The sequence below is a fragment of the Pundamilia nyererei genome, unplaced genomic scaffold, assembly GCF_000239375.1.
Source record: "Pundamilia nyererei isolate P.nyererei 1_Seehausen unplaced genomic scaffold, PunNye1.0 scaffold00202, whole genome shotgun sequence".
In the NCBI taxonomy this organism is placed as follows: domain Eukaryota; kingdom Metazoa; phylum Chordata; class Actinopteri; order Cichliformes; family Cichlidae; genus Pundamilia; species Pundamilia nyererei.
In genome coordinates this window covers 138379-151444 of record NW_005187603.1, presented here as the reverse complement: position 1 = coordinate 151444, position 13066 = coordinate 138379, and the positions used below count along the sequence as shown (strand labels likewise).

At 45.8% G+C, this 13066-nt stretch overlaps 2 protein-coding genes across 2 annotated transcripts in view; one reads left to right on the top strand and one right to left on the bottom strand.

Moving 5' to 3' along the window:
* The window catches only part of LOC102206815 (oocyte zinc finger protein XlCOF6), a 14196-nt gene extending 8247 nt beyond the window's left edge, over positions 1-5949 (top strand). Inside the window, exons 3-4 of the mRNA XM_005747666.2 lie at positions 1306-2461; positions 5826-5949. Of these exons, the coding sequence (XP_005747723.1) occupies positions 1306-2430 (1125 nt within the window). The 3' untranslated portion in view covers positions 2431-2461; positions 5826-5949. The remainder of the gene's footprint in view (positions 1-1305; positions 2462-5825) is intronic.
* Positions 5950-5980: 31 nt separating this feature from the next.
* On the bottom strand, positions 5981-10329 carry LOC102206526 (keratin, type I cytoskeletal 13-like). Its single transcript, XM_005747665.2, has 8 exons — positions 9747-10329; positions 8917-8999; positions 8196-8352; positions 7963-8124; positions 7758-7883; positions 7141-7215; positions 6910-7055; positions 5981-6328 (listed from the first exon to the last, which is right to left on the bottom strand). Exons 1-8 carry the CDS (start codon positions 10245-10247, stop codon positions 6256-6258), a joined length of 1323 nt encoding a protein of 440 aa, XP_005747722.1. The 5' UTR covers positions 10248-10329; the 3' UTR covers positions 5981-6255.
* Positions 10330-13066: the final 2737 nt, after the last annotated feature.

Here is a 13066-nt window from a genome sequence, read left to right as displayed (position 1 = left end):
CAGGAGGATGCAGCCCATGAATTTGGACATGTCCAGAGTATAATCGCAGCCTTTGCGGTTAGAAAATTGCACTTGATCATGTCGCGATATTATCGCAAATGCGATATATCGTTCAGCCCTATTGAAAATGCAGTGTTATCTATAAAAAACATTTCATTTTGTATTTATCTGCTATGTTTCTTTTAAAGAAAACATCTTCGTAAGAAATTACAAGTACAGTGATGTTAAAATAAGATGCATGCCTTAGTTTTGGCTGTGTGTGTGTGAGCGCCTTTAAAGAAGCACATGGTGGCTGCAATGAAGGAAGTCGAGCGTGTTGGCATTCTCTCTATCGAAGCAAAAACTGTTAGTTTGAATAATCGAGTTATTTGATGAATCGTGGTGAGGCTGCTGCGTCATTGTCCGAGGTCTGAAAGCAGATCAGGGCTGAAACTCTCAGACAGCCTTTCATGGAGGTCGGTCACACAAGACTCTGTGTGTTTTTATCACAGCCATGTGAAATTTGTCCTTTTAAACAGCTGAATTCACAATAAAGTCATTCTCACACTGTGTGGGCCACGCCTCTGTGAACTCAGGTGTTTTTAAGCTTGAGTGGCACAGGCGTATAAAATCCAGCACCTGCAAACTGGAAGTGCACAAAGAGCCGTCCATGGAGGTATCTCAGGCCCGCGATGTGAACGTCCCACACACACTGACGTCTTGTAGGAAGTCTTCCAAGATCTAGTGGGGGTTCATAAAAGCTCAGGTCTGTGTGGACAGAAAGGGTGTGATTGAATCCCCGCCCACATTAATGCTGTCTCGTACTGACAGTGATGCTTCCTCTGTAGTCTTTTATCATGCAGTTTACTGTAGAGTCAGTTGAGCAATAGCAACAAAGAGCAGAGAAATGCAAAGATTTGTCTGAGAACAGACACGCAGCAGTGTGAAAACAGCAGAACAGCATCAAACATGAGTGCATGAACATCTGCTGCATCAGCAGCTGAAGGTCACAGTTCTTGTCTTCCTTGAGGTTTTGTCGCTGAGAGCAGACCAGAAATCAGAGGCTGATTTGCTGTTCTTTATCATTTAGCCTGGAGAAACGGTTTGTTGCTTTATAAGAAATCATCACTGTTTGAAGAAAATAAGAACAACCCAGGTTTCTCTTCAGCTCTGTAGCCAGGCTGACAAACAGAGCTCTGTTGAGCCAACCATCCCTTTAACGTTTAACGTTCATAACTTCTTCACTAATAAAATGTTGGTCAGCAGACCTGATGTGCTCGATGCTCAGGTTGAGCAGATGTGACTGCAGCTGTTTTCTTGTTGTAGGTCACTGACACTCTGGAGTACATCAAGTCGGACCACCACGTGGACCTACAGTGTTACTACACCACCGATCTGAGCGCGCTCAAGTCGGAGTACCCCGAGACCAACGCCATGTCCGCCCACCTGCAGCACAACGGCCTCGAGTCCATCCACATGGCCGAGCTGCGCACGGAGCTCAACAAGCTCCGCCCCGACTCCCTGCACTTGGACAGCATCGGCAAACCGGACGCTGAGTTCGGAGGGGGGGCGCTGTACGAGCTGCACCCCGCACACGTGGGGAAGTCCTCCACAGAGGCGATGATGGCAGCAGGAAGGGCAGGAGGGAGTCTGGTGGTCACGACTAAAACACAGAGCCCGACGGTGAGGAAACCTCGCAACATGCAGGGTGAAAAACCATTCTCCTGCACCCAGTGCGGGAAAAACTTCAGCACGCTGGGAAACCTGAAAACGCACCAGCGCATACACACGGGCGAGCGGCCGTACACCTGCTCACAGTGCGGCAAGAGCTTTGGCCAGGCGGGCAACCTCAAGCGGCATCAGCTCATCCACACAGGCCAGAAGCCGTACGTCTGCGCCCACTGCCCCAAAGGCTTCACCAAAGCCGACGACCTGCGCTCACACCAGCGGCTGCACACCGGCGAGCGCCCGTTCATCTGCACCACCTGCGGCAAGAGCTTCAGCCAGTCCAAGGAGCTGAAGGCGCACCACCTGAGTCACACGGGCGAGCGTCCGTACTGCTGCCAGCACTGCGGCAAGAGCTTCACCAAGGAGACGAGCTACCGCAACCACGTCCAGATCCACACCGGCGAGAAGCCCTTCACCTGCTCGCAGTGCGGAAAGACTTTCAGCAACTCGGGCGTCTTAAAAACCCACGAGAAGATCCACACGGGCGAGCGGCCGTTCGGCTGCACGCAGTGCGGGAAGAGCTTCGGCCGTCTCGGCCACCTGAAGGCGCACCAGCAGATCCACACGGGCGAGCGGCCGTACGCCTGCCCCCAGTGCGGGAAGACTTTCAGCCAGTCGGGCCACCTCAAAGCACACGAGCAGATCCACAAGCGAGAGCGAGCGGACACGGCGAGCACCAGCAGTGACGGCGGCAGCAGCGCCGTGGGCAGTGACAGTAGCTAACTGCAAACCCTTTAACCTCCGGAAAAACAAAGTATTATTCCTTTTTTTTTTTTTTTTTTTATAAATACGATATATAAAGCTTTTCCTCATGAGTTTTTCTTACATTTTCATACCTTTTGTGCTCTTTTTGCATTTTATCTGTGGGCAGGGCGGACTGACGCATTTGCTCTTATGCAAGTGTCTGTGTGTGCGTACACGTTATATACCGTGTGTCTGGGGTGGCGGGTGGGTGGGGCTGTAGATAATCTTTAAACTGGACTGACTGTAGAGTACCAGGACTTATTTTTGGAGACCTTAACAAGCACAAATACTTAAGAGACCAACAGTTTGAGTACTTCATTTTTGTATTTCCTGTTTTTTACTGACTCAGACCAGCAGTTCCTGACAGACCGTGACCCCGTTTACCGAAAACTGCACACTCACGGCACAGACACGCCATCTCGGTACGCTCTAAAGGAACACGAAAGGGTCCAAAATCCCAGCCTCCCATTCTACAGCGCGCTAGAATCGGGCTTCGTAGTCCAGTCACTCTGTGTTGTCGCTGATAACTGATGGAAGCTTTATCCTTCCTCTGTAACTTAAATCTATGTGACCCGAACAATATCGGCTGCAGTTCTGATTCATTCAGGTTTCTGTGAAATATCTCACGAGTCTGCTGTGCTCGCCACCGTCCCTGCAAAGAGATCAGCCTGGAGAAATAGTTAGCTGCTTTATAAGAAAGCCCTCCGCAAAGCCAGAACATCTTACTATTCATCACTGATTGAAGTAAATAAGAACAACCCCAGGTTTCTCTTCAGTTCTGTAGCCAGGCTGACAAACAGTCAGAGCTCTGTTGAGCCAACCATCCCTTTAACGTTAACTAGTAATGACTTCATGAACTTCTTCACAAATAAAATTTTATCATTAGAGAAAAAATTACCAGTAATCATCCCACAGATGTAATATTATCTACAGCTACTCTTAGTACCATTGATGTTAAGTTAGACTCTTTTTCTCTAATTGATCTTTCTGAGTTAACTTCAATAATTACTTCCTCCAAACCATCAACGTGTCTTTTAGACCCCATTCCTACAAAACTGCTCAAATAAGTCCTGCCATTAATTAATTCTTCGATCTTAAATATGATCAGCCTATCTCTAATGATCGGCTATGTACCACAGGCCTTCAAGCTAGCTGTAGTTAAACCTTTGCCATCCTTATATCAAACATATCAAACATCCTTGAAAGAGTAGTTGTCAAAAAGCTAACAGATCATCTGCAGAGGAATGGTTTATTTGAAGAGTTAATGGAGCTTGCAAAGAAAAGCGTCTGGACTTCTTTAAGTTGCTTGAAGACGTTTCACCTGTGCTGCAGTGGTTTGTATCATATCTATCTAATAGACTCCAGTTTGTGCATGTAAATGGAGAGTCCTCTTCACACACTGAGGTTAATTATGGAGTTCCACAGGGTTCAGTGCTAGGACCAATTCTGTTTACATTATACATGCTTCCCTTAGGCAGCATCATTAGAAGACATAGCATACATTTACACTGCTATGCAGATGACACCCAGCTCTATCTGTCCATGAAGCCAGATAACACACACCAATGAGTTAAACTGCAGGAATGTCTTAAAGACATAAAGACCTGGATGGCCGCTAACTTTCTGCTTCTTAATTCAGATCAAACTGAGGTTATTGTACTCGGCCCTGAAAATCTTAGAAATATGGTATCTAAGCAGATTCTTACTCTGGATGGCATTACCTTGGCCTCCAGTAACGCTGTGAGGAACCTTGGAGTCATTTTTGACCAGGACATGTCCTTCAACGCACATATTAAACAAATATGTAAGACTGCGTTCTTCCATTTGTGCAACATCTCTAAAATTAGAAATATAGAAGCTGATCACAAACTTAGTTACTGATCAGAGATCAGATTTTTTTTTTTTACAGGAACTGTAACTTTTTACAGTGTTGCTGTTGTAGTAAAACCTACAAACTAGCTGGAATGGTTTGGTCTACACTAGGCTTTTATTTTGAAACTCGGTGGAATCTCTGTGCTTATTCTGTCCAGCCGGGGGATTGTTAGTTGTTTTTTTTTTTTTTGTTTGTTTGGTTTTGTTTTGTTTTGTTTTGTTTTTTCTTTCTCTTATACTTGTCAGCCGGAAGTGACTTGAATGCGTGGCGTTCACTGACAGCAGAGCGATCAGCGATCCCGCTCGTGGAAAGGGAAGCTCGCTGTTCTTCCAGTTTTGATTTTCCTCATTGATTCTCGAGGGTAACCCTGTGGGCGATAAACGGGTGTAGTGGGTCATGAGGTTGAGCCACAGCTGCAACATGAAGCCCCTAACAGAGCCTTCAGTATTCTCATAAGTGTACGACGTTCGTGTCTGCGAGCTCGCGTGAATCTGACCTTGGACCGACTCTGTTACAGCGTTGTAGTTTTTATGTGAAAAGAAGAAACGTCGCATTTCTCGGTGAACGGGGTCTGGCCTCTTCAGGTTCGTCCATTTGTGTTTTTGGCAGTCAAAGTACTTAAACTCAGGTGAGAGTACTTCCTGCCAGTTTACTAGTATTTTACTTGCAGGTGTGGGTACTCGCAGGATGTGGATGTACTGTTAAACTCTTTGATCTTTTCCACGTTTTTATTGAGCAGTATTGATTGATCGGGACACGGCAGGCGTCTTTTTGTTGCTGATGATAATCACGTGACGGTTTATTATTATTATTATTATTATTATTATTATTATTATTTTAAATAATTTGTTAAAGTCAGTTTTTACCGTTGTTGGGCTCCAGAGGACCAAAATTCATCATCAGCACAAAGGAGCCCAACCCCCCCTCCCCTCCCGTCTAGATCGCTCACTGTGTACAAATCTATTGATTATGTCATTCCTACAAAATAAAATGTAAAAAAAGTTAAAAAAAAGAGAAACAGAAGGTGGAGGCAATTGAGCATCTTGTACTGGAAGAAAGTTAATAAAGAAACTAATGATACATGTTGCAGTTTCCGTCTGTTTCTGCTGGAATGTGTCGGCTTGTTTTCAGAAACAGGAAGTCTGCCGTCCTCACAGAGTCATGAGGGGGGGGTTATCTATAGAGACCAAACAGGTTGTATGGAAACAAACTCAAAAGCTTTAACATGGGAGTCTATGGGGACTGACTCACTGCTGCCTCTGCTGGACACCAGAGGAACTGCAGGTAGGAGCTGCTGTTGTTCAGTCTCTAACGCCGAAACATGTCCAGCAAAAATGCTGAGAACTAGTTTTTGAAACATCCTGCAGGTATCCACCTTCTCAGAGTAAGAGCTGTGCCATAAAAATATGGATGATTGTGAATAATAAGCTGGAGTAGTTCATCTTACTGTGATCGATTTCTTTAACAGCTGATGCAAACATGTATCTGTTTTGAATTTCAGTTCATGAAGCAGAAGAAACAGTTGCTATGAGGTGAAAAGGATGTGAAGGTGTGTTTTAAAAATACTTTTTACTGCCTTTGGTTGATATTTGAGAATAAAGACGTTTTGTTTGAGTAACGCGGAAGTTTGTGAGCACAGACATTAATTTCAGACACTTTTTGGGTTTTGTTGCGTTTTATTTGTTGAAGCGGAACACAGAAGACCTGCAAGCACAGCAGTAAAGTTTCACCAGCATAAGCCAAGAAAATGCTTCCCCTCACAAACCGTCCATCTTTAGACCGCCTGTGGTTTCCTGTGAAGCAGGAAACTGGTGTGATGTGAAGGTGAGAAGCGATCTTCAGGTGGAGGTGTGCACTCGCCCAGCATGCAGGAAGGTGAAGAAAGGTGGAGATCCGACTCCAACCCCGGGCAGGCAGACACGTGATTGGCCTCAGATGGTTTCCTCCACAACCTTTGTGATGATTGTTTTGGTTGTGGTGGAGGTAGAGGAGGAGAGCGAAGATCTGTGTGGGAAATGAGACAAAGCTGGTCAGAGATGCTCGTCTGAAAAGCAGAACCTGCTCACACGTTTACAGGTAGGTGCTGTAGTGCAACTCCCAAGTTTCCAACATCAGTTGACCAAAATGAGCAGAAGCCAAAACATCTACAAACCGAAGTAAAAACGAGTGCCAGACGGGGGTTTTGTGTAATGCCAGTTTGCACCACAAGAGGGCACAAAGAGGCAGTGCAACTTCCTGTGACCAGCAAAACAGGAAGAGGAACATGAATGTGAGTTTGGACACTGTCAGGCTCCTTAGATAAACACTCTTTTTCTTCAAAGCTAACGAGGAGCTTAAATTCTGCATATTCAGAAAACTGTGGTGAACAGTTTACTTCTATTTTACAGAGGGGAATTACACAATGTACCATTAAAGGTACATTGATCAGGACTTTCCAGATTGAACTAATGTTAGCAGCCGATGGTAACACTAAAACTAAGGATATTTCCTCTGTATATTTAAGTTTTCCAAGTAACCTCTGTAAGGAGAAGGAGGAGAGAGCAGGGCCACAGAGAACTGAGGCCGTCCTGGTGAGCTCTTCTTACCCGCCTCCCTCTCCGTCGAGCAGCCTCCTGTACTCGGCGATCTCCAGCTCTAGTCTGGTCTTGATGTCCAGGAGAATCTGGTACTCCTGTCCCTGCCTCTCCAGGTCTGCTCTGAGCTGCACCAGCTGCTCCTCCAGACTGCTCACCTGCACAGGTGAACCCGGTGTGAGTGTAAAAGCTGAAAGCAGCTGACGGAACATTTGGATGTGACCCCATGAGAGCAGAACTCACCCTCATCTGGAATCCTTCCATCTTCATGCCGTAGCTGCCCTGGACTTCGGCGAGTTGGGCTTCAAGGGACATTTTCTGTAAAAACACGAGCAGGTCAGAGACAGAAGCTCTACCTGTGGATGAGGTCGTGACATTGGGCTACATTTCAGCCACTTCTCTGCGACTCAGGATTTTAGGAATCAGAGGAAACGAGGCCACGATGTGAAGATGTAACTGAACCAGCCTGATGTTACTCCCCAGGGAGGATTTTCTAAAACCCAGAACTTAGGACCCTCACAATTCCTGTTCTTTGACTTTGTCCTTTGACATTTTGAATGAGGACCCCTCTGTGCCCTCTTCTAACTCCCTCTGTCCAGCAGCCTCCGGCACTAACATTAGAGAGACTGGTGGCTGCTGTATTCTTGTTTATTTTCAGGGATCAGAACTGACCCCGAGCTGGCTTTCCTCTGGCTAATGTTAGCTAACAGTATGTTACCTGCTCATAGGGCTCGATGCTTGGACCACTGATGTTCAAGCTCATCATTAACCGTTTGACATTTTTAATGTGTTGCTCTCATTAGATAAAGTTATTATTAAAAATGTATTGATGTAATTATGAGTTAAACGGTTCATCTTACCATGCTGAGCTGAGACTGGAGCTCAATCTCCAGAGCCTGAAGCTGACTCTTCACTTCCTTTACTTCCACGGTTGATGTCTTCAGTGTCATTTCTGTGGCTGCCACCTCCTTGGTGAGGACCTCCGACTGAAAGAAGAAGAAGAGGAAGTAGTGAACAAAAACAAGCTGCTGCAGGTTTCTGTTGAATAGCAGAAAGCTGACGTACCTTGGCCTGGAACCAGCCCTCTGCGTCTTTGAGCGCTTTGGCGGCGACGGTTTCGTAGTGCTCTCTGATCTCCTCCATGACTTTGTTGAGGTCCTGCTGAGGAGCAGCGTCCACCTCCACATTCACCTGACCGCTCATCTGAGTGCGCATGGACACCAGGTCCTAAAGGACAGGGAGGCGGGGCTAAGGATACCAGTATGTTTTAACATTGCGTGTGAGACGGATCTGCTTACCTCCTCGTGGTTCTTCTTCATGCTTGCCAGATCGTCCGTCAGGGCTTCGATCTGCATGTTCAGGTCAGTCTTGGCCACGTCCACCTCTCCCAACAACGCCTTCAGCCCGGCGATGTCGGCCTCGACCGACTGACGCATCCCCAGCTCGTTCTCGTACCTGTTAAAGTTAAAGACACAGAAAATAATGGGTTAGTTCTGATGAATAAAATCGAAACAACAATTCTGTGAATAACTTTTATCAGCATTTGGTGTTTGTGCTGATTTCGAGACAAAAACCAGAACTCTATTTTTTTTCTTTTAGTAATCTTGAGGCTCGTTTCTACGGATTAAACAGTTAAATGTTCAAATAAACTTTAATAAAGAGAAATGAATCTTAGACTTTCTGAGAAACATCTGCTAAAATCATCTTTAAATTCTAACAAATGAGCTCCAATGAGTTCTCATGTTTATCTAATTTAAGTCTAATTTTTGCTCTTGCTGGACGATGATTTTTCTGGATGAGAGAAAAATCAAAAAATCAGACTGAGGAGTTTGTCTGTTCTTGATGTTTTTCTACCAGCAGACAGCAGAGGGGGCTGAAGAGAGGCAATATCACAGTAGGGAGGTTTTCACTGTCAGGATGTCTATTTCAGAGCATTTTTCTGTCAGAAGAAAACAGCAGCAAGAAAGTACAAAGAACACATAAAGAGAAATAAAAGGTAAAAAAAAAGGAGCCACTGACTTCAACCTGAAGTCGTCTGATGCGAGCCGGGCGTTGTCGATGCTCAACATGACGGTACCTTTGGCGATGATGGCATCCTGGATCTGAAAACCAGCACAGAGCCACAAAAAAAGGGAAATCAATCAATGGTAGATTATCAATAATGCTAATCAGATGATGCCATTCAGTAAAGAAGGGTTAATAAATCAAACATTACAGAGAATAACGACAAAGCCAATCAGATCTCCTCACGCCGTAACACGCCCATCAGTCGCAGCAGCTGCTTTAATGTGAAAAACCAAAGCTCGTGTTTCCTGTTGGAGCCAAACGAAGACCAAAAACAAGTGACTGGTTTACAGGTGACATCAGTCTTGGGGGGCGGGGCTGCTTCACTCGGAGCACTCTCACACAGGTGTGGTTCACCTCAGATCTCCATCCCCTCACTGGGAGCCTCCCACCAGATTACTGACACTACTCTTCTTTCCAGCCTCTCGGTCAAAAGCTGCTGTGATTACAAAGGTTTTCTATTCTTTCTCAAAGTCACCAGAAGGTTCGAGTGCTTTTTTTAAATTGTAAAAGTATGAACGAAGCCCCAGCAGTGCAAACATCTTTGTGGACTGCACTGTGAGTGGATTTGTTAAAAACAAGAAAAATCAAATGTAGGTTTTCTCCAACTTTAAATATGAGTTTTTCAGGCACAACAAAACATTGTTCACTTGAGCTTCCATGCAATTTCAAACTTTATTTTTATGTCTTTTCATAAAACATTATGTGATTTCATAAATGTAAACTTTAAAATGTGGACCAATAGGAGTGGAGAACCCTGAACACCATCTGCCCCGTTTCCTCACCTTGGCATGCAGCTCGGCGATGGTGGCGTAGAAGGCGCTGTAGTCCCTGGCGGCCGGGCCAGCCTTCGTCTCCACGAACTGCTTGATCTTCAGCTCCAGCTCGCCGTTGGCCTTCTCCAGCGACGCCACTTTGGTGAGATAGTTGGCGAGACGGTCGTTCAGGTTCTGCATGGTGAACTTCTCGTTGCCGATGACGCTGTCGTCCATCCCTGCTCCTCCGCCAAAGCCACCCCCAAATCCTCCACCTGCAGCAAATCCTCCACCTGCAGCAAATCCTCCACCTGCAGCAAATCCTCCACCTGCACCAAATCCTCCACCTGCACTGAAAGCTGCACCAGCTCCTCCACCGAGGCCGCCACCAACCGCGAAGGTTCTCCCGGCCTGTGAGACCCTGACACTACCGCCTCCTCCAGCAACGCTGTATGAGCTCATGCTTCTGGATGAATGGCTGCTGCCAAAGCCTCCGCCGATGGAGCCTCGTGAGAGCATCATGGTAGTCATAGTGATGGAGCAGAAAAGAGGAGGTGCTTGTCAGTCTGTCTTCTCCGGTGGAAGGAGCAGGAGAGAAGTGAGGAGAGAGTGAGGAGGTCGCTGCTTTTAAAGCTTCTCAGGTGGGCTGAACTGCAGGTACAGGGGCAGGGTTAGGGGGGAGGGTCGGGGAGGGCAGGGCTGGAGGGGAGGGCCGCGGTCCACAATGTCCTACCTCCAGCTTGAATTCTTTTCTCCGACTTCATTCGACACTTTTGCACACCATGACATATATTTACACACATATTTTTGTCCTTTTATATTTTTATGTATATTCATGTTTAGCCCTATATCTGTAACTCAATATGTATCTATTTATATATCTCTGTTTCTACACTTCATGTTATATGAGTGCTTGCCGTTTGTTGTATGTGTGCTGCTGTGACCGCTCAGTGTCCCTCTGGGATCAATAAAGTCTCTCTGATTCTGATTCATGAGACACAAACGGGAGAGACGTTTTCCGTGTGAGGCACGGCAGAGCTCAGAGGCTTCATGTTTCCATGTTATCTGTCTGAACACGACAGCAGCTGAGACCAAATCTTCGTCCTGAGCCGGCTGCTCTGACAGATCCTCAGCTGATCTGCAGAGACACAGAGAGCACATTCCTCCATTATTAACTTCTCTCGTTGTTTGAGGGGAATTTTTGCTTCTTTCCTGTTGCACTCGTTACATCCATCAACACACACAGCTGCCCCTCCCTAAGCCTGCAGTTCCTCTGACATCCACTAGAAGCTCCAGCAGTGAGTCAGTCCTATAGACTCTCATTTTAAAAACTTAATTTCATCCATTTTCTTCTGCTACTCTGGGGTCGAGTCCTGGGGACAGGAAGACAGGACAAGGACAACTATATGCTTTAGCAAAAAGGAAAGTTTGAAGCCTAATCTTGAAAGTAGAGATAGTGTCTGTCTCCTGAATCCAAACTGGAAGCTGGTTCCACAGAAGAGGGGCCTGAAAACTGAAGGCTCTGCCTCCCATTCTACTTTTAAATACTCTAGGAACAACAAGTAGGCCTGCAGAGCGAGAGCGAAGTGCTCTAATAGGGTGATATGGTACTACAAGGTCATTGAGATAAGATGGGGCCTGATTATTTAAGACCTTGTATGTGAGGAGCAGGATTTTGAATTCTGGATTTAACAGGAAGCCAAAACAGGAGAAATCTGCTCTCTTTCTAGTCCCTGTCAGGACTCTTGCTGCAGCATTTTGGATTAGCTGAAGGCTTTTCAGGGAGTTTTTAGGACTTCCTGATAATAATGAATTACAGTCGTCCAGCCTGGAAGTAATAAATGCATGAACTAGTTTCTCAGCTTCAAAGCTGCCGTCGAGTCTGTATTGAAGTAAACACAGTTGGGTTGAAATGGGCGTGTGTGGAAAAGCATTTTACGCATAAAAACATGGTTTAGAGGAAAACATGCAGAGTGCATTAATATGTTCATGTTTTCACCACTTTACAGTCACATCTGCAGAAACCCATCAGATTCTGTTTTTCAAAGGTATGAAGGTGTGATTACATCAGTGCCTCTGGCCTGCATGCTATAACTTTATATAACATGAAGTGAATATCGTGTTCTATCACTCAGCACAAAGAGTCTTCAGTTTGATGATGACAGCAGCTGGAATGCCCTCTGGCACCCAGCGCTCATCTATCACCTGTCAGCGTCCTATTTAAGGTGCTCACTGTGGGAAAACGCCCCCGGCTTAGCGTCTGTTTGTAGGATCGTCATGGAGAGCAGCATCTTAGTGACTTTCTTTTGTCACATAGAAGCGCTCTTTGTTGTATAAACTCTGTGTGAAGTTAACCTCTGCAGCTCAGCCTCCACCTCACAGCAAGCAACATATACACTCAGCACTTTATCAAGTACACCTGTGCAGGTGAGTGCAATCCAACAGCTCAGCCATAAATTCAGCTTTAATGGAGTCAGAGAGGAGATTATCACACTTCAGGTTCCAGTGGGCGTGGCAGTGGGGCCCTCAATGCACAGGTCAGCTCCAACACAGGACCATTCAGTACCCACAAAGATAATAATAATTAGTTCATTTTCTGTGGAAGCCACCAAAAGCAGCCAAAACAAACCAGAAAGAAACAAAACTTGTTTAGAACTTTAAATCAATTAAAACAGGACTTCCTGTGAAGATGGTTGGCTAGAAGACGTGCTTTCACTGTGGTCCCGCTGCCACCTGTATCTGTTACAGTGTAATGCGCACTATTGTCTATGTTTTTATCTAAACTACTGACTGAGAGTTTTGGGAATACGCAACAGCCCTAAATACGCTTTTTGGACAACAAGTAATGTCGAAACAGACAAAGATACAGACTCGAAAGACGACGGCCGCCATGACGAACAGTGCTAGCCAAACTGACATGCTAGTAGCAATAGGCGACCAGCCCTCGCCCCCGGTGGACCGCAGCTCTCGTCCATGAGGTGACTAATAGCATCAGTGAGGTAATTGACCAAAAACTGTCTACACTGTCTGGGACACTGGAGAAAATTTCGTCCTCGCTGGAAAACGTCTCCAAACGCATCACGGAGGCAGAGCAGAGAATCTCAGATGTAGGAAGATGGGGTGACTGACCTCGCGGGAAGACTGGCTGAACCTGAGGAGAAGATTAAGATCATGGCAGGGGCGATTTTAGCCCATTTTTGGGGGGTGCTTCACCCCCAAAAATGAATCAAAGCACCCGAAAGACTTCTTACTTTTTTTGACAATATTTGCTGTTTGTGGGACACACTACTAAAAATACAAAAAGTATACAGTACTTAATTGAGATGTAATATTTTAACAACAAAAGTATA

Excerpts from the sequence above, each read along its gene's own strand:
- LOC102206526 (XM_005747665.2), bottom strand. The coding sequence starts at position 10,247 with ATGACTACCATGATGCTCTCACGAGGCTCCATCGGCGGAGGCTTTGGC. Across the intron at positions 8,353-8,916 it reads TCAGACGACTTCAGGTTGAA|GTACGAGAACGAGCTGGGGA; the intron begins GTCAGTGGCTCC and ends TAACTTTAACAG. Across the intron at positions 8,125-8,195 it reads TGAAGAAGAACCACGAGGAG|GACCTGGTGTCCATGCGCAC; the intron begins GTAAGCAGATCC and ends CCTGTCCTTTAG.